The sequence below is a fragment of the Neodiprion fabricii genome, chromosome 5, assembly GCF_021155785.1.
Source record: "Neodiprion fabricii isolate iyNeoFabr1 chromosome 5, iyNeoFabr1.1, whole genome shotgun sequence".
In the NCBI taxonomy this organism is placed as follows: Eukaryota; Metazoa; Arthropoda; class Insecta; order Hymenoptera; family Diprionidae; genus Neodiprion; species Neodiprion fabricii.
The window spans coordinates 10,452,138-10,471,447 of NC_060243.1; the positions used below are offsets into that span (position 1 = coordinate 10,452,138).

The following is a 19,310-nucleotide window of genomic DNA, read 5'->3' on the forward strand; positions in this document are numbered from 1 at the left end:
TATTTCTGTTGATAGTTATAAATGAATAAATAAATAAATATCCCCCCCCCCCCACCTTCCCTGCCCATTGCCATCCTGCCGCTGCAAAAAATTGGAAAGTTCACTCGGTCCGTTTTGAAATTCAGAAAAAATTAAGATAAGTTTCCAATTTGTTTTGCCAATTATTCACGAAATTTCGAGTTGGGCTGTCGATATTTACTAAATTTTCTTTTTTTATTTTTTGAAATTACGATTCTGGGACGATGATTCGGCAGCTCAGAAGTTAGAAGAGTTATATTTATGATCGTGCGAGTACATTTCCACCTAATTGAATTTGACGTGAAATCATATTTTGGAAAGTTTGATATTGAGGTAAAGATTTCGGTTTGGGATGTAATTGGAGTTAGACGAGTTATAAACAATGACGCAGTGCGTGAAATTGGGTTATTCGAAAGTGTAGTCGCGTCAGAGGAACCCCCGGTATGTAAAACCGAGCATTTGAGTTGCGCGCTGCGCCAACGTCGTTTTACCGCATTGTTCAGAAATGGGGCACCTTACGCACGCTCCACAGGTTTCAGAATAAAATAAATCTCGCCATCATCACTTTCAGAGAAAGCTCATAATTTCAGGGGGGCCCATTAATTGGTTACATACGCCTGATTCAAAGTATTGTAACGTTTTGGGCGATACGTTAATAAAATATGGATCCGCGGGTTTACTTATTATCAAATCAAAGGCGTGAACAAAAATATCGTGATAAATGCTTTTAATGCAATATACGTGTTTCTTGTTTAAAGTCTGAAACAGGACTGTTTTTACAATAATATCGGTTGGCGCAGCAACCTTATTCTTTTTTAAAGACATAAGAGGTTTATAAACGTCTTTTATCTATGCCGACTACTAGATCATTAAAGAAGGGCAAAGGGGTGATTTCACCCTTTGTAACACTACTCCCCCCCGAGGAAAAGAGTCGTCCCGACTCGGGAAAGATAAAACAATTATAAAAGTATTCTAGTAGTCAGTGCTCAAAGGTGAGTTGGAGCTGTGGCTCTAAAAATTTAAGAACTCCCTTTTTTACTATCTGGCATTTGCCCACAGTCTCAAGGTAAACCACAGAAAACCTTGAGCAGATAGTTGAGCGTTAAATAATCTCAAAAATTTATGTGCCATGTTTTATAAAGGTTAGTGTTATTAAGTGTTATGTGGCTTCATGAATACAAAGTTTTCCGCAACGGCCCAGATTGACGTCGGGAAGAAATTCGATTTTCTTCATGAGGGATCCCTCCGAAACAGGTTCGGATGAAAACACCGAAACGGGAACCGACAATTCCAGGTCCAAATAAGACGAAAACAGACTTCTCTTCATATAAAATAAGGAAATCGTGGGGTGACTTCTTTAGAAATAGTTCACCCTAGAGTTTTGGAAGGACAAATGTGAGTGATGGTATAACAATTCAAATTCACTAAGTGAATTTGAGAGAATACTTGAATAAAATAAATTGAATATGTATTCAAAAGAAAAGAAACGATCTTATCTGAATCATTTCTGCGTCCTTCTTCAAAATAAAACCACCAGTCATCCTCAGGAATCGGGGAAGATTGGAAGGAAAGGGCTGTGTCAAATAACCTGAAAAAGTGCTCACAAAAACTGACACTTAAGGTTAATAAAATGTGAAAATCAAGCAATCGCTCAACGACCTCGAAAAATAATCGTGGCTCTTTTCACATTATTCCTTAAACCAAAGCCTATCCGACACAAAACTCGATTCTGAAGAAGAAGTTTCTAGAAAGAAACAACCGAAGAAAACAAATTTCAAATTGATTAGCAACCCAGAAATAACAAATCATTATCAGAAAAGTAGTCATTAAAGACAGACAAGACATGGATGCAAAAGAACATACTTCGACGAATGCAGCTATGTTGATGAAAGTATTCTCTCTCGAAAATTCGGACGAACTCAGCGAAATGGAAAGGTCTAACTATTTTAACTCTCTTTGGAGGGAGATGTATTGCGGCCAGCTGAATGCCGTTTCCGAAAAAGGAAGAAGCGGCTTGCTATGCCTAAGCTGCTTTGAGTCACAGTGAGTACATCATATCGAATAACACAAATAAATTATAAGAAAGTAATTTTTTTGTTTCAATCATTTCTTTTTAGTTCTAGACCCGAATTTCTTCTTCAAGAGGTCTCTCTTCATTTGACCTTTTTGAAAGAAAAAGTGCTTTGTCGCTCTTGTAAACAGAGTCTATTCGATATAGTAAAGAAAACGGAAGGGTGCGAGGGATGCGAAAATGTCAAAGAAAAAATTAAGAAGATTTTAAATACAACTCGCCTTTTCCCATTAATATAGTTTAATGTAGTTTTTTTTTTTTTTTTTAACCAAATTTTTTAGGAATAAAATTTTTCCAATATTAAATTCAAAGGTTTAACTTTGTCCGTGTATCATTGCAAGACAAAAATTAGAATAAACTTGGTCGGCTGTGGATTCTGCATTGATAACCAAAACAGGAGCCGATAAAGAAGAAAAGGTTTGTTTTACTCACCAATCTTCATGAACCTCATGGATAGTTCTGAGTAGCTCTAAAGAAATACTCGATTCTTCCTCACGAGAATGGGAACTAACTCGAGCAAAAGAAGTTTCTGGGGAAACTCGCAAATAAACAATCAAATCTACTCTGAGCTCAGACGAGCGAATGAGAAGATCAAAATTTTTTGTCAATAAATGAGATTCGAAGTCGCAAAAATTACCTAACCTTCGTCGAGCTTCTACAAAACAATTGCTACTGAATATCGATCTTTCCATCACCTTTACAGGTAATGAAGTCGTCTGCAGATGTCTATCTAACATAACCATTTGAGCGAAATGCTGAAAATAATAGCAATAACGATCTGGGTCTTGATACATCAAATCTAAAAGATTAATTCCAGCTACATCTCGATATTCCTCAAATGGTTCTAAAAGTCTACAGACCTGGCGATCTGCTAAAAACCTCTTGGTGAAAGTTGTTCTTCCGCATCCGATATTTCCTTCAATAATAATCGTAAGCGGTCGAGTTTTACTGAAATGAATTCCGAAAGGTAAATTCTTCTCCCAATCGATGACCGACTGTGAAGAAGGCCAAATCGATCACAGTCGTCAAGGGTGTTCGTTTGAAGATCTAACCTCGAAGGATGTTCCTGGTCTTGAAGACACTGTTCCAGGTTGATCTTCTTCAAATGGAGCAAGACGATCCAAGTGAACCACTTTCTGACGCGAATGAGGAGATCTTCGGATTCTATAAACAACATCTCTTATCCGGTTAACCACTAAGTAAGGGCCTTCCCAATTTCTTTGTAGCTTTGGACATCGTCCCTTCTGCCTTCGGGGTTGAAAGAGCCAGACAGAATCTCCAGGATTAAATTTTAAATCTCTGGCTCGAATATCATAACGAGTTTTTAATTTATCTGAAGCCATAGAAATTCTATTCCTAGCAAAGTGATGAATTTCTTCTAAACGTTGTTGTAATAAAAAGGCATAATCTGTTTGATGCTGTCTTTGCACAGGAACAGGGCCTTTCTCTAAATCTGACGGAAGTCGAAGATTTCTTCCAGTAAGCATGAGGGCTGGCGTCTGCTTCGTCGTCTCATGAATCGCAGATCTGTGAGATAAGAGGAAGAAAGGGATCCAGGAGTCCCAGTCTCTTTGATTCTGTTCTACGAAGGACGACAAATATTGTAGCAAAGTCCGATTCAGACGCTCTATCATGCCGTCAGATTGCGAATGCAAAGGAGTTGTACGAGTTTTTCTAACCCCTAAAATCTGAGTAACCTCTTTCATTAAGGTTGACTCAAAATTTCGGCCTTGATCAGTATGAAGTTCTAGAGGAACTCCGTGTCTACAAATAAATTCTTTAACGAATGCCTGTGCTACAGTAGAGGCTTCTTGATCAGCGAGAGGAACCACTTCAGGCCACTTAGTAAAATAATCAGCAATAACCAAAGCATATTTATTTCCAGAATGGGTTAACGGAAGAGGTCCAAGAATATCCATTGCTACCCTTTCAAATGGAGCTCCCGGGTTGTAAATTTGAAGAGAGCTTTGTCCCTTCGCTCGAGGTCCTTTCTTTGCCGTGCAGATTCGACATCTTCGACACCAATCTTCAACGTCCATCCGGCAACGGGGCCAAAAGTAGAAGTTGCGAATTCTGCCTAGAGTTTTATTTGAAGCGAAATGTCCGCCTGCAGGAGAATCATGATAAAGAGCAAGAATCTCTGGAACTCGTGACCTGGGAACCAAAAGTTGCCACCTGATTTCTTTCAAGTCTGCAGATTCCCATTTTCGGTATAAAATTCCATCAATTAAAAGAATAGAGTCCCATTGAGCCCAATAAATTTTCAAATCTGGCTCGGCTAAGGATATATCCTGCTAGTCTGGGCGAATTTCTGCTTCTTTCCAAGACTTCACTTGATTCAAAGTGTCGTCCTCTTGTTGCAATTTTCTCCATTCCTCCTGGTTATTTTCAAAAGAAATCTTCCGTATTATAAGAGAGGGGTCACGATTTTTCTCTAATCGTGCACACTGTTTACACTCTGGCATTTCCTCGCAGGGTCTTCGAGAGAGAGCATCGGCGTTTCCATGATGAATTCCTGCTCGATGACGAATGTCAAAATCGTACTGACTGAGCCTTTCTAACCATCTAGCCACCTGACCTTCGGGAGATTTAAACGAAAGTAGCCACCTGAGAGAAGCATGATCTGTACATATCAAAAATCTCCTGCCGCACAAATAATGGTGAAAATGTACTACGGTCTTAACAACAGCTAAAAGCTCTCTACGAGTGACACAATAATTCCTCTCGGTTTTACTCAAAACTCTGCTGAAATAGCTTATCACTCTCTCCTGACCTCCCTGAATTTGTGACAGAACCCCGCCTATTCCTGAAAGAGATGCATCCGTATCTAAAATAAAAGGAATTTCGACCTCTGGATAAGCTAAAATCGGCGAAGAAATAAGATTTTCTTTCAATTTCCTAAAAGCCTCTTCGCATTCCGGGGTCCAGTCAAAAGGAATCTTGATTCCGGTCAAATGATGGAGAGGTTTAGCTATACTAGCGAAACCTTTTACAAATCTTCCGTAATACGTACAAAGGCCTAAAAAGCTTTGAATTTGTTCTTTATTCTTAGGTGTCGGCCAAGAAGAAACCTTCTCTATTTTGGATGGGTCGGTCTTCACACCTTGTGCTGAAACGATATGTCCGAGGAAGCCTACTTCTTTCTGGAACAGATGGCATTTTTTCGGGCTCATTTTCAGATCTGCTTGCTTCAGCCTAGCGAAAACTTGTCTGAGATTTTGAACTTCTTCTTCAAAGTTCTTGCCAAAAACGATTATATCGTCTAAATAAACGAGGCATATTTTGCCCGTGAGCCCATGGAGAACAGCTTCCATCATTCGTTCAAAGGTAGCCGGGGCGTTACTCAAACCAAACGGCATAACCTTGAACTGCCATAATCCTCCTAAACCCGTAACAAAAGCTGTTTTTTCTTCATCTAGAGGATCCATTTCGACCTGCCAGTATCCGCTCTGAAGATCTATGGTGCTGAACCAAGTTGCACCAGCTATCAGGTCGAGTGTCTCGTCAATTCTGGGTAGAGGGTAAGAATCTTTCTTCGTTATATCGTTCAGCTTCCTGTAATCGATACAAAATCGTTTGGATCCGTCCTTTTTGTTAACAAGGACGATTGGTGAGGCCCAGGGACTAGACGATGGTTCAATCACATCGTTCTTCAGCATGTCTTCCACAAGCTTCTTCACCTCTTCTCGGGCGTTGAGAGCGAGTCTTCGAGGAGCTTGTTTAATTGGTGAATTCTCTCCGACGTCGATCTTGTGCTTGACAGAAGTACATCGGCCCTTATCACCACTATCTTTAGCGAAAGAATCTATAAATTCTACCAAAAGAGATTTAAACGATTCTACCTGAGCTGAATTTAACGAAATCGAAGATTTCTCAACAAGGCTCCGTAAATGAACAGGAAAATGTTGTTGCAAATCATCCTCTGAAAGTTCTATTTCTCGAATTCTAGGAGGGGTCCAATAAATTCCATTCCTATTCGTACAAAGAGTTATTTCGCGATTGTTTGAAGCTAGTGAATTTCTCTTAGTCGAGATAACACAGTTATGAGCTGTAAGAAAGTCTATTCCCAAAATACCTTCATCCTCTATATCTGCTATAAAAACCTTATGTGGAGAGTCGATACACCCAAAAAGGTTAATTTGGACAGTAGCCTGTCTCAAAACCGGGGTCGTCTCTCCAGTGGCTGTTCGCAGAGAAAAAGAGGGAACAATCTGGTCATCGGATTTAAAGAGATCCGATCGAACTACGGTTACTTCCGCGCCCGTGTCTATTACTCATAGACAATCGACGCCATTAACAGTACCACGCGCGTAAAGACCAGACTGTCGTGGACTTCTAATTAAAAACTGTTCTCTGAGAGGGCTTTCACTTCCAACAATCTGCGATGATTTTCGCCCTTACAAATCATCTGAAATTAGTTTTTTGAGTGAGTTCCTGTTGAAGAACTCGATTGAGGATTTGCTTCCCCTATTTCTAAATTTTTCTTACGCCAATTATAAGAATTTGGATTCGAACCTTGCATCGGTTTTCCACTAATTTTCTTAATTAGAAAACAATGATTGGCGTCGTGACCTGTTTTTTTACAAAATATATAAGTCAAGCTAGTTTGACTTGTCACGACCACGTTTTTATTTATACGCTGGTTTTGTTGGTTTTGAAAAGAACCTCGATTTCTTGGTTTAAAATTGATACTGTTATTTCTATTTTTATAATTTTGAGGTTTTGACTCCTCCGAGTGTTCAAAACTTTGCCTTCTTGAGGCGCTTTCAGACACCTCAATCCGACGAAGCTTGTTCAGCCCAAAATATTGCTTTCTCATTGCCTCCACCTTGAGGGCTTTGGCTGTTGCCTCCCGCAAAGAAGTGAGGCCCGATGTTCCAACGGCCATTTTAACCCGTTGAGGACACATGGGGTCCAACGGACCCCAGACAAATTTCAATGCAATTTTAAATCTACAAAGACCCTTAGGAATTAGATATATAGCACCATCTGTTGTTGTTTGAAGTCTCCACAACAAGTTTTGACACGTTACGAAGGTCTCTTTGGCATTAGTCATCCTGCAGAGACATATTAGTGCGCACGTGTTTTTTTTTTTGGGGTTCTGTAGACCCCGTGTGGCCTTACTGTGGCAAAATCTTAAAAAAATTCAATTTTTTTTTTTATCGTTGATTGATGTTATATTGTTTCTGTAAACGTAAGTATTTATGCATGAATTGAATTTTTTTTTTCAGCTATAAATAATGGTTAATAATTAAATATATATGTGTGTATATATACAGATGTCTTATAATCTTCGACCTCGAACTATCGCCAGCCGTCTAATGGAATAAAATTAAAGTTTCGCACCGGTTTCAAGTCGATACATAGCGTGAAACACAAATGAGAACTGTTTTTCTGCGTGCGGTGCGCTGGACCCCGTGTGTCCTCAACGTTATTTTTTCGATGTGTGTCCTCAACGGGTTGATTTCCGGATCATTGATTGCATTTAAGAAAGCTTGCGTTGCCAATAAATTTCGAGACGGTTCGTGGTCTGGCAAAGCTATACGAGAAAGCCGTTCCATATCTTGACTAAGAGACGCGAGGTCTTCGTCTCATCCTTGTCTTCTTGTTTGTAATTGTGCCGTGTACAGTTTCGTTAAGTGGTCATTTCCATACCTCAACTTTAATGCAGAACTAAGTCTTTCATAATCAGAGATTTCTTCCTCAGACAACGCCGTTAAAACATTCAAAGCCGGCGTTCGAAGACAGGAGGCAAGACTGTGGGCCCTCATGGCGGAGTCCCACTGATTATGTTTAGCAATTGTATTAAACTGGCGTTCATAATCTGCCCATGGAATTTTTCCGTCAAAAATTGGCGGTTTTAAAGGATAAAGAGGTTTCTCATTAATCTGAGAAGCAACCTCAGGAAATCTCGAATTATTTAATTGATTAAAATGAGAACATTGAGGCCGAACTTGAGTCAAAGACTCGGAAAAAACCAGCCTCATTATTTACTCTCATTCTACTAATTGGAGATTCATCTACTCTCCTAATGAAAGGCACAGACCTTGATTCTTGAACATTCTGGAATCGACCTGGATGTTGAATCTGTCGAACAGTGGGAACGGGAACAGGAGAAGGAACAGGAGAGGGAAGCGGCGTAACAACTTTGGAACCTCGTGGGGTGACAGCCGGTTCTCCTGAGCCATTCACCTGATGAACAGCCTGAAGAGCTGCCACAGTCGTCCGGAACAGTTCGTGTAGACTAGTTTCGGATCGTTCTTGTGCCTCTCTATCAAGCCTGCGCTGTTCCAGCTGTTGTTCATGTTCTTTTCTTCGCTGTTCTTGTTGATCAAGAAGCAGCTGAAGAAGTTGCTGTTGTTGGCGCTCAGCAGCCTCTTGCTGTTGAGACATGATCTTCAGCAGATCAATTTGAGAGATTGTCGAAGGAATTGGAAGAGGGTCCACTGAAGGTGATGGAATTGTTTCAGGGACCCGCGGATTCTCCATAACGAAAGGTTCTTCTCCGCTTCTTTCTCTTCGTCGTTAGCGCGTCAAACGACTGCTACTCATAATTAAAGTTCGTGCACTGAATTGACTCAATTAATAAGAACTCAAGATCCCGCTTCTGACACCAATTGTAACGCTTTAGGCGTTACGTTAATAAAATATGGATCCGCGAGTTTACTTAGTATCAAATCAAAGGCGTGAACAAAAATATCGTGATGAATGCTTTTAATGCAATATACGTGTTTCTTGTTTAAAGTCTGAAACAAGACTGTTTTTACAATAATGTTGGTTGGCACAGCAACCTTATTCTTGTTAAAGACATAAGAAGTTTACAAACGTCTTTTATCTATGCCGACTACTAGATCATTAAAGAGGGGGCAAAAGGGGTGATTTCACCCTTTGTAACAATATTAATAACTGACATGATTTATGACATATACAGTGTAAATATGCGGCGCTCGTGACAATAATATCGACGTTTTGATCTCGAGTAAGGTGGTCGGTAACAGCTCTCATTTGTGATAGAATGAATTGGACTGCTGCGTCAAGAAACATCGTTGTAAAAACAGTCTTGTCATCGACTTCAAACAATAAGCACGCATCTCGCCAATCAAGTATTTCACTACAAACAGGAGTTATATAGGGAGAGTTCCGGCTCAAACTGACTCACCAACCTTAGCGGGAGCTGCAGGACGCGCCTCGACTGTATTCGGTTTGTTACCGACCAAGCGTCGGTCTGTTACCGACCTAAGCTAGCCCGACCCAACCTCACCCAACCAATGTAAACAACAAGATGTCCGACTAATCTGCAAATGGCGGACTTGTCTGCTCAATGGCGGAGGAGCTGATGGAGCATGTAGTTGGTGCGTTACTGGCCTGAGCCAACCTGACCCAACCTCACCTAACGCAGCCTAGCCCAATGCATGTGAACAACAACATGGCGGACATGATTGCAAAGCACGATGACGATGCAGGATGACCGGGCGGTATCGCAAAATAACTAGTGGAATACACCGTTTCAAAAATAATATTTTCGGCATACTTCATATACATTCTTTTGTACTAACTGACCAGATGGCGACACCGCAATAAGATGGGCTGGGAATGTCGATGATGATGATGATCCGTAAACTTTAATGTGCAAGAATTTATTGTGGGGAAAGGTGTGGTTGGTATACATATGGATCGCGAGCCTATTCAACACGTTGAATTGTTCTTATAGTTTTTCTATCGCGAACTTCAGTATCCATAGTACGTCAAACTTATAAAATCTACATCAAACGTGGTGGATCTAAGTAAAATTAACCTCGTCTGTTGCCTACAAACGCTGCCCACTAACAGAATGTCGGATCTGGAGGTTTGGTAGGAGTACAACGTGACGGGGGTAAGACGCGGACGGCTTGAGTATTCTGCTCGCGCTGAATGAGCAATTCGAAATATAGTATCCGTCAAACTTCTTGGACAAACGACCTTGAATGCGCAGAAACAAAAAATAGGTCTCTTTGGCGGTGCGGTGCGGGACGCGGAGGCGGGGCGCGCTCTGATTAGTTTGTAACGTCCCGCTGGTCTCTTGTGTACACTCGCGTTCAGTGATTATGGTTATTTTTGTTGACTCGTCGTTTTCTTTGTTCTAATTTAGTTGAGTTTTTTGTTATAATTCGTTGACTTGGTTGTTGTTAATTTGTTTTTGTTATTTCATTAGTTGACTTTTGTGATGTTTGTTACTCCATGATGCCATGAAAAACGAACATTGTTTTGAAAAGACAAAGTAGAAAAATGGTCTACGAAGTTTATTGTTTTTTTAAAAAAGTTGCAAAAAGTGATAAAGAAGCGTTGGAGCGGACTTCAGAAGCCACGAAAACTTCTGTTCGCACAGTGCGACGAATTGTGGACGAAGTAAAGAAGTCTGGCTTGCTAGCCGTATTCCGGACTCCCGGTAAAAAAAGATCGGGGAAAAAAAAGGTGACTGACATTGACAGTTTTGACCAAACGGTGATAAGGAGATGCGTCCACAATTACCATCTTACAAATAAGGAGCTTCCGACCGTAGAAATGCTACGAGAAAAATTAAAACAAGACATTCATTTTACCGGATCTGAAAGCAGCTTACGACGAGTATTAAAACAGTTGGGCTTTCGATGGAAGAAAACAGAAAATAATCGAAAGCTGCTAATTGAAAAAACTAATATTCGGTTCCTTAGGATTGAATTCCTACAAAAAATTAACAAGTTTAGGGAAGAAGGTAGGCCCATCATATACACCGATGAGTCTTATGTGGACTCATCTCATGCTAGCACCACGGATTGGACAGATGGATCAACCCAAGGTTTGAAAAAACCAATATCAAAAGGGCAGCGCCTTGTTATTGTCCACGCAGGATCCGAGAACGGCTTCGTGCCTTATGCACTGCATTTATTTGAAGCCGGCACGAAGTCTGGAGATTATCATGATAATATGAATTATGAAAATTATGAAAAATGGCTGCGTTCCCAACTTATGCCAAATCTGCCACCGAATTCGGTCGTGATCGTCGACAACGCCTCGTATCACAATAAACAGAGTGAGTTGGCCCCCACATCCAATACGATAAAAGCAGATATGCAGAAGTGGCTCCGAGATAGAGACATTCAATATCGCGAAAATATGTTAAAACCGGAGTTATATCATTTAATAAAATTAAATAAAGACCTGCACAAAAAATTCAGCGTGGACAACATTCTGGCTGAAAATAACCATTCCGTTCTCCGTTTGCCGCCATATCATCCTGATCTGAATCCTATTGAGATGGCATGGGCAAATATAAAAGGATATGTCAGCAGTAAAAATGTGACGTGGAATTTCGAAAAGGTGAAAGAGCTGGTGAACGAAAAAGTTGCTGCAATGGGTCCTAGCGAATGGGCAAAACTCTGTAAAAAAGTGAAAGAAATTGAAGATGAGTATATTAAAAGTGATCATGTGGTGGACGTGGTCACTGAACAGTTTATTATTTTCGCTGATGACGACAGTGAAAGTGACAGCGACGATGATGATGATGAAATTGGTGATGATGATGAAACAACTGAACCAACCCCTGGCACCAGCTCGGCTTCGGCTGGTTTCGACATAATGGAAGGCATATCTATCCTCCCAGTTGATGATGATGATTAGCAGTAATTTGATTAGGAGGGGGTTGGAGTCCTTATAGTAATATAAGTTTTTAATAAATATTATGTTCTGTTCTTACCCATTTTTTTATCATTACAATACTCTCCTCACTTTACTAATACCAATTACTGTAAACGTTATTATATTAGCTAACGCAATCATGAAAAATTGTGTTTTTCATTGACATATTATTTTTGGACGTAAGTGTACGATGCGCAAACTTTCCCCCACCACCTCGCGCGATGGCCAAGAAGTTTGACGGGTACTGTACCTCTGTCTCCTCGAATCGTAAGTCTCATGAAACATGATGTGGTGCAGTTCAACGAAATGCAAAAGACGATAATCGAGAGCATTCTACGAATGAAATATCATGAGGGCGAATACAGCAAATTTGAATTTTTGTGTGACGGATGAGCAGTCAGCAAAAGCATAGAAAAAGATATCCCAAGAATAGTTTGCTCTCTCGGGGAAATATCAGCTGTTAGTCGGTGTCGCTGATGGCTTGGAAATTTGTTTCCCCCCACACGTTCCATCGAAATTCTCGAAGCATTGCAAATAAAAGCGAACGTGGCAGAAACCGAGTCGTCAGTCTCGCATCAATATTCATACACGAAAAATTAACACTGTTCCAACTTGCAATATGGAGATCATCATGGACATTCAAAGTTTCGTTCACCCCGACGATAAATTTATACTGAAGGAACTTTGCATCATAAACATAAACGCAGTGGGTTTGAGTCGCATCCTCTTCGAACCAACGCACGCTTGGACAGATCTGCCGGCTGGACACAAAGCTACGGAGGCTTGGCTAACACACAATTTCCATGGGATACCTGGGAATGCGGGACTCGAACCTTATGCTGAGGTGCAGAAAGTTGTAATAAAGGCTGTTAAATATGCATGCTACGTATATGTCAAAGGTGAGGAGAAGAAACGGTGGCTGACGAAGATCGTTGACGGTGCAAAACAAGTAATAAACATGGAAGATCCACACATTTCACCACCATCACTGGAAAAACTGAAACATATGGAAGAGGCGGGTTGGTGCGATGATTATCATGAAAATGTTTCAACGGGATACAACTGTGCCTTCGAAAATGTTCAGCGGTTGAAGAAGTGGTTTGTAAAGGAGTGCACGGGGTCTCTCGCGAAATCGTTCTGTATATTCAACGAATTGGGCGGTTTGAAGAAAATAAGGACTGAAAACATCGCCAATTTGCCAAGGGAATTGATCCTTACGTTCGCATCAAATTCAATCGACACGGTGTGGGATAAGCTGCCAGAGAATATGCAAATGGACGCCAACATCGCCAGCCACCGCACATTTTCTCTACATTATAAGTTAACTGATTCCGGTAGTCATGCGTTCAATAGTTCAACTTCCATTGTTGAAGATTGTCTGCAATGCTGCTATACGACAAAATGTTAATGTTACGCGTGGAAAAAAGAGATATTAATAGAATTTATTGTGGTTATGTATATATATATAATTGGGGTGATTCAAAAAAAAAACAAAAATTTTTTTTTCTCGCAAACAGGCTTAAAAGTTTCCTTTTGGCGTAAAAAAGTGCCAGTTAAAATTTGAGCCCTTAATATTAATATTCAGGTTGTCCGCATCGCACTTTTCTATTTCCCATAAGAATAACATGAGATAAATTTTTTTTGCACCTTCTGATTTTTATTGCTTGCCTATCGTGTGTCATAAAAAAAAACTATTGCTTAATCTTATAGAGAATTGAACGCTCTACAAAAAAGGTCTCTTATGATTTGTTGCGGAAACTAATAGTTCAAAAGTTATTCGAGGTCAAAGTTCAAGTTATCGCAAATTTTACCGTTTTTAATGCATTACAGCGAATTTCATGGTTTGATTAAAAAAATTTATCAGAAAATTTGTGTTTATCTTGAACTTAGTCTTTAGGAGACATAAGTTTGTCAATAATTTTTTGCAATAATCTAAAAAAAGCGGACTGTTTAAAACAATTTATCGAAGTAAATTTTTAAAATCGTTTTATAAAATAAAAAAAAATTGTGTCAAGTCAAGTACTGCATTAAATTGTTCTTCTGTTTTTCCAGTAGTCTCGGTACATGTTTTAAAAGTTATGACTGTTAAATTTCATTACTAAAAATTATATTTGAGCATTTGTCTTATCGTCATGGGTTGATCGATAGAAAGGAAAACTTTTGGACTCAATCGATAATGTAACTATTTTTCTACTAGGCGGAGTTGTAGATAAAATAGTTTAGTTTGTTGACACTTGTGAAAATTGATATTTGCGTGCTCTTCAGTTTATTGTTTTTCTGAAATCCTAGTTTTCTCAAATACTGATGGTTATTTAATAATTTTGTTTCGTAAGATCATTTTGTTTGTTATGAGTAATTCATTAACCATGGATTATTTAAGTCGCGTTGTTGGTGATAATCCAACTGAAGACTTTGTTGGACGTAAACTTCCTTTCCTACAAGAGGCAATGTCAGTATACCTTTATCATAAAAAAAACTTAAAATTGCAACGAAAAGAAAGTCTTTTGATTACCATCGATAAAGTACGAGAAAAGTGGTCACAAGCAGGAATTCCAACGTGTGGAAAAGATTATGCAGTCAAAAACCTTTCTGGCGTGCTAGATCAAGTAAAAAATTTACAAAAAAGTTCTAAGCGTAGACGGTCAAAGACACAAAAACAGAAGGAGTCAAATTTTGGTCACAAATTGAAAAGTTTATTCGACATCGCTCAATTTAATGTCGAAAAATTTATCAATCATGATCAGAAATTATTCCTTGCCGGTCAAAGATCAAAAAGTCGATTTGGTTTAATTGATAATACTCCAAAATCAGAAGGATCGATGAACATATGATTGTTGACTGTGCTGGTAGGTTTAATACATTTTTGATAGTTATTTTGATTTGAAATGATTATTAGTTTGAGATAAATTAATATTTCTATTTTTAGTCGTAGGTGAGGTTGCAAGTAATATGCTATTAGCCGCTCAAAAATCTGGATTACTTCAATCTGACTTATCAGCGACGATGTCTAGTCAAAGATCAAACTCATCGTCTGACTTTGAAATTCTGATGAGTCAACCAGAAAAAATTGACATAATGACACCTGAACTTGCTGGAGCACTTGATCGAGCAAAAATTAGTAATAGAAATGCTCTTTTCATATTGGCTGCTGCATTTAAGAGTATAGGAATTGATATTTCAACTCTCAATCTTAGTTATAGTACACTTTATCGTGGCCGTATTAAGTTCAGAATGAACATAGTCGAAGATTTGAAAAAGGAATTTCGCACAGAAGACCGTTATGTTGTGCATTGGGACAGTAAGATTCCATGCGATATTTCTGAAAAGAAATCCGTCGATCGTATTGCGATTCTTCTATCCGTTTCTGGGGTTGACCAGCTTCTTGCAGTTCCAAAAGCTGACGATGGGACAGCACATCAACAAGCTTCAGTTGTTATTTCAGCTTTAAACCAATGGAACGTAGCTCCGTACGTAAAAGCGATGTGTTCCGACACGCCGCTTGTCAATACCGGTAAAGTTTATGCAGTAAATAAATTACTCTAAAATTTTCATATTCAATCTTCTTTAATAATTTAAAATATTTTTTCATTTGTAGGTATTCACAAAGGTACATGTGTCTTGATTGAAAAAGAATTAAACCGGAAATTAGTATGGCTCCCATGCCGCCATCACATAATGGAAATTATTTTGCGGGGAGTTTTTGAAGTATATTGGAATACGACGTCTGGTCCTAATGCACCGACATTTGGTCGTTTCAAAAATTCTTGGGAGGAAATTGATCAGTCAATGTATAGAAGTGGAATGGATGATGAAACTGTTGCAAGCATCTTAACAAATGAACGTGCTGAAATCATCATATATATTAACAATTGTTTACAGGTAAAAATTGTTTACTAATACTATACTTTGTTAGTCTACTCAAAACAATTCATTATAACATAATTTATTAACGTTTTTTTAGATTTCTCAACCTCGAGATGATTATCGAGAATTGTTACTACTATCACTAGCTTTTCTTGACAGCTGGTCAGCAGAGAAATTTATTTTTAAGCGTCCTGAAGCCATGCATCATGCACGATGGATGTCGAAAGCTATCTACAGCTTAAAAATATTAATGTTTCGAGATCAATTCTATCTTTCGCCCCGTGAAACAAACAGTTTACGGCAAGTTTTTATTTTTGTTATCCTATTCTACATCAAAGCGTGGTATCCGTCGACATCTGCTATTCTGGCACCAAATAATGATTTCGATTTGTTAAAAAAAATTGATTTCCTATGATAGAGTTAATCAGGCAGTTTCACAAAAAGCTTGTGACAAGATAAGTAACCACTTGTGGTACTTAAACGAAGAATTAGCTGTAATCTCTTTATTTGATACCAATGTCTCCGTCGATGTGAAAAGGAAGATGATTGAAGCAATTAATTCTCGACCAGCTTCTAAAACGACAAATCAGCGGTATGAAGTACTCGGAAATGAGTTGGAATTGTTATTGCAAAAAGATTTATGTGATTTTGTATAAAAAAAATCATGGGAATTGTTCCAAAAATTTGATTTGCCGAGCGATTTTTTAGAAAAAGACATTTCAACTTGGTCTAGTGATGACAGTTACATTGAATGTGCTGAATTTTTTAAAACATTAAAAGTAACAAATGACGTAGCTGAAAGAGGGATCGCGTTGATTGAGGAATATAATAATTACCTCACTAAAGATGAAGAGCAACTACAGTATTTATTACAAGTAGTCCAAGAGCATCGGCAACGTTATCCAGACTGTTTGAAAAAAAATCTTCAATAACAATAATTTAGATCAGATTTATGAATAAGTTTTTTCGCAATAATTTACAAGTACAAGTAAAATGAATAAATTTTTTTTCTTAACAAAACCAATCGTCACTAAATTTATACCTCATGTAAGTATTTTAGATGACTGACGCTAAAAATTTTCTTAAGGAGTATCACTGGCCTCACTATACCAAAAAACTATTGACAAACTTATTTTTCCTTAAGACTAAGTTCAAGATAAACACAAATTTTCTGATAAATTTTTTTAATCAAACCATGAAATTCGCTGTAATGCATTAAAAACGGTAAAATTTGCGATAACTTGGATTTTGACCTCGAATAACTTTTGAACTATTAGTTTCCGCAACAAATCATAAGAGACCTTTTTTGTAGAGCGTTCAATTTTCTACAAGATTAAGTGATGGTTTTTTTTCTATGACACACGATAGGCTAGCAACAAAAATCACTAGGTGCAAAAAAAATTTATCCCATGTTATTCTTATGGAAAATAGAAAAGCGCGATGCGGACAACTTTAATATTGATATTAAGGGCTCAAATTTTAACTGGCACTTTTTTACGCCAAAAGGAAACTTTTAAGCCTGTTTGCGAGAAAAAAAAATTTTTGTTTTTTTTTTGAATCACCCTAATATATATATGAGATTTTTTATTTACACTATATACAAGGTATATACAAAAAATATCGTTGGCCGTAGAATAATAATAATATTAAATGTACGCGATAGAATTAGACAAAACTACCGCCTCATTCGGAGTGTAAGTCAACTTCTAATTTTTAGAAAGTATTTTAGGGTGTGTTTCTAAGTTGCCCGAACATAATACGGGTCCGCGTATAAGACGGATGCGATGTTGACAGTTGCTGTCAATGACAGAAAGCCTTGGCATACATTCGGTGCAATACGGTATTTTGACATATTCGTGCTCTCTGTTTCCATTCGTAATGTTTAGTTGCAGGGCTCAATCTTGCTTGTCATAAATAAGGTACAGGAATGTGTCCACTTTAATACCCATAACACATAGTAGATATAAATAAATATGCACAGAACTATATCAATTGATCGAATGTCAAAGAATGTTCATGAACGGTTTACCATCGCGTGACGCGAATAATAAAACAACCGCAATATGACCAACATCGAATGCACTTGCGTATCTACGCCGTGTTGCCACTGTCAGGTTTGTATCCTTGAAACATGTAGTAACCAAGGGGTTGCATGACTTCGGGTGGCCTAAGCGGTTTGCTGGGCGCGGCGAGCAGCCTGCTCCAAGCTCCGTAGGTCTTTCCCGGCCAGACCCACATCCCGGAAGTGACGCCGACTACGAGAAAGAGAAACAATCTCAAGAAGACGACCTATATATTGTAACGTGGCAGTTCGGTTAGGCCTGCCCGTTACAAGAGACTCCCTGAACCCTGGGCGAGATCTCGGAATCAGGGTCTAGAAAATCGAGTCGCGGAATAATTTCAGAGAGCGCCAGAACTGGAGTCACGCACCCGAGCTTCGACAGGGACGAAATAGAGCATTGCGACCCAGATATTTCAGGCTTTTGTTTTGAATTTTTTTTTTCGAGTGCACCGGCTACCCTCCAGTAACCAACTACAACACCGAACATCTTTCGAGGCAAGGCGAAACCACGACGATCTCGCGGGAAGGACACCGAGGCTGCGGAGGGGGAGGCAACGCAGATCCCTGCAGCGAGGGAATCCAAGGCGGACGCGATTCCCGCTGGCGGCCGGCGCGCCGCAGCCTCCCCGCTCGCCCCGCTTACGCCCAACCAAGGCAACCGCGAGGTGCCAGCTAGCGACGAGGGAGCACCACCCCGCCCAACCCCAGGACTACGTAGCGCTGCGCGGGAGACGACATCGCGATCTAGCCTTAAGTTCTGCGCCGCGTAGAGACGACAGGTGCGCGGCAAGCTGCGCAATCCCCAAAATCGATGACCGATCGATTGTTGCGCATTCTTAGGGTGATGACGTCACGAAAAATTAGCGCGACGAGATCGGCGTTGCGACCATCCTAGATCACTCTGGTTCTGGCGAGGACACTAGGCGGTTGAGCGGTATTTCTATTGTCTTGAGTTAGAGTTGCGGTGGTTCTGTGCCCGTGAGAGAATTTTTCGTTGCGAGGAAGAATATGAGCCGGCACGAGGGAGTCGGACCTTTCGTCGCGTGGATGTGGAGCGGTAAGCGTTGTTAACATTCTCGCGATCGAATTTCGAGGGTAATTGAGTCAAGGCTGATCCGATAAAGGGTAGCCGTTTTCTTTTGTTAGTTTGCGTGTCGAAGAGTACTCGAAATTCGTTTGCCGATTCTTTTGCTTGGTGACCGTAGCCTGAGTTGCGCGCGAGGGAGTAGCGTTAATTACGGGGGATCCAGGAAATCGAGTCGAGCCACAGGTTGAGCCGAGACGTTATTGTCTCGAGTTTGAGTGTGACCGAAGCCTGTTGTGACGTTGCACCCAGAGTGCAAGTCACAACAAACCCCAAACCCGCGGGGAAGAGCCGAACGGGTGAGCCCTGTCCCGTCGGGAAAGACCCGAACATCACCGAAGCCCCCCCGACGCTCGGCAGAGCCGAGCGCGAGATTCAGTACGATCACGGCCGTAAACGCAGCAACATCGTCGACGCTAAAGATACGAGCGAAAGAGAGAGAGAGAGAGAGAGAGAGAGAGAGAGAGAGAGAGAGAGAAAGAAAGAGAGTGAAGCACAAATACACACACACCGATACCACCCCGCTACACGCACGCCGACGACTCCAGGAGAGAGAA

General features: G+C 39.9%; 1 protein-coding gene across 1 annotated transcript; it reads left to right on the plus strand.

Annotated features, from left to right (window-relative positions):
- Window positions 1-10,354: 10,354 nt before the first annotated feature.
- LOC124183325 lies at window positions 10,355-11,725 on the plus strand. The gene has a single exon (XM_046571680.1). The coding sequence runs from the start codon at window positions 10,355-10,357 to the stop codon at window positions 11,723-11,725; it is 1,371 nt and encodes a 456-aa protein (XP_046427636.1).
- Window positions 11,726-19,310: the final 7,585 nt, after the last annotated feature.

Excerpts from the sequence above, each read along its gene's own strand:
- LOC124183325 (XM_046571680.1), top strand. The coding sequence starts at position 10,355 with ATGGTCTACGAAGTTTATTGTTTTTTTAAAAAAGTTGCAAAAAGTGAT.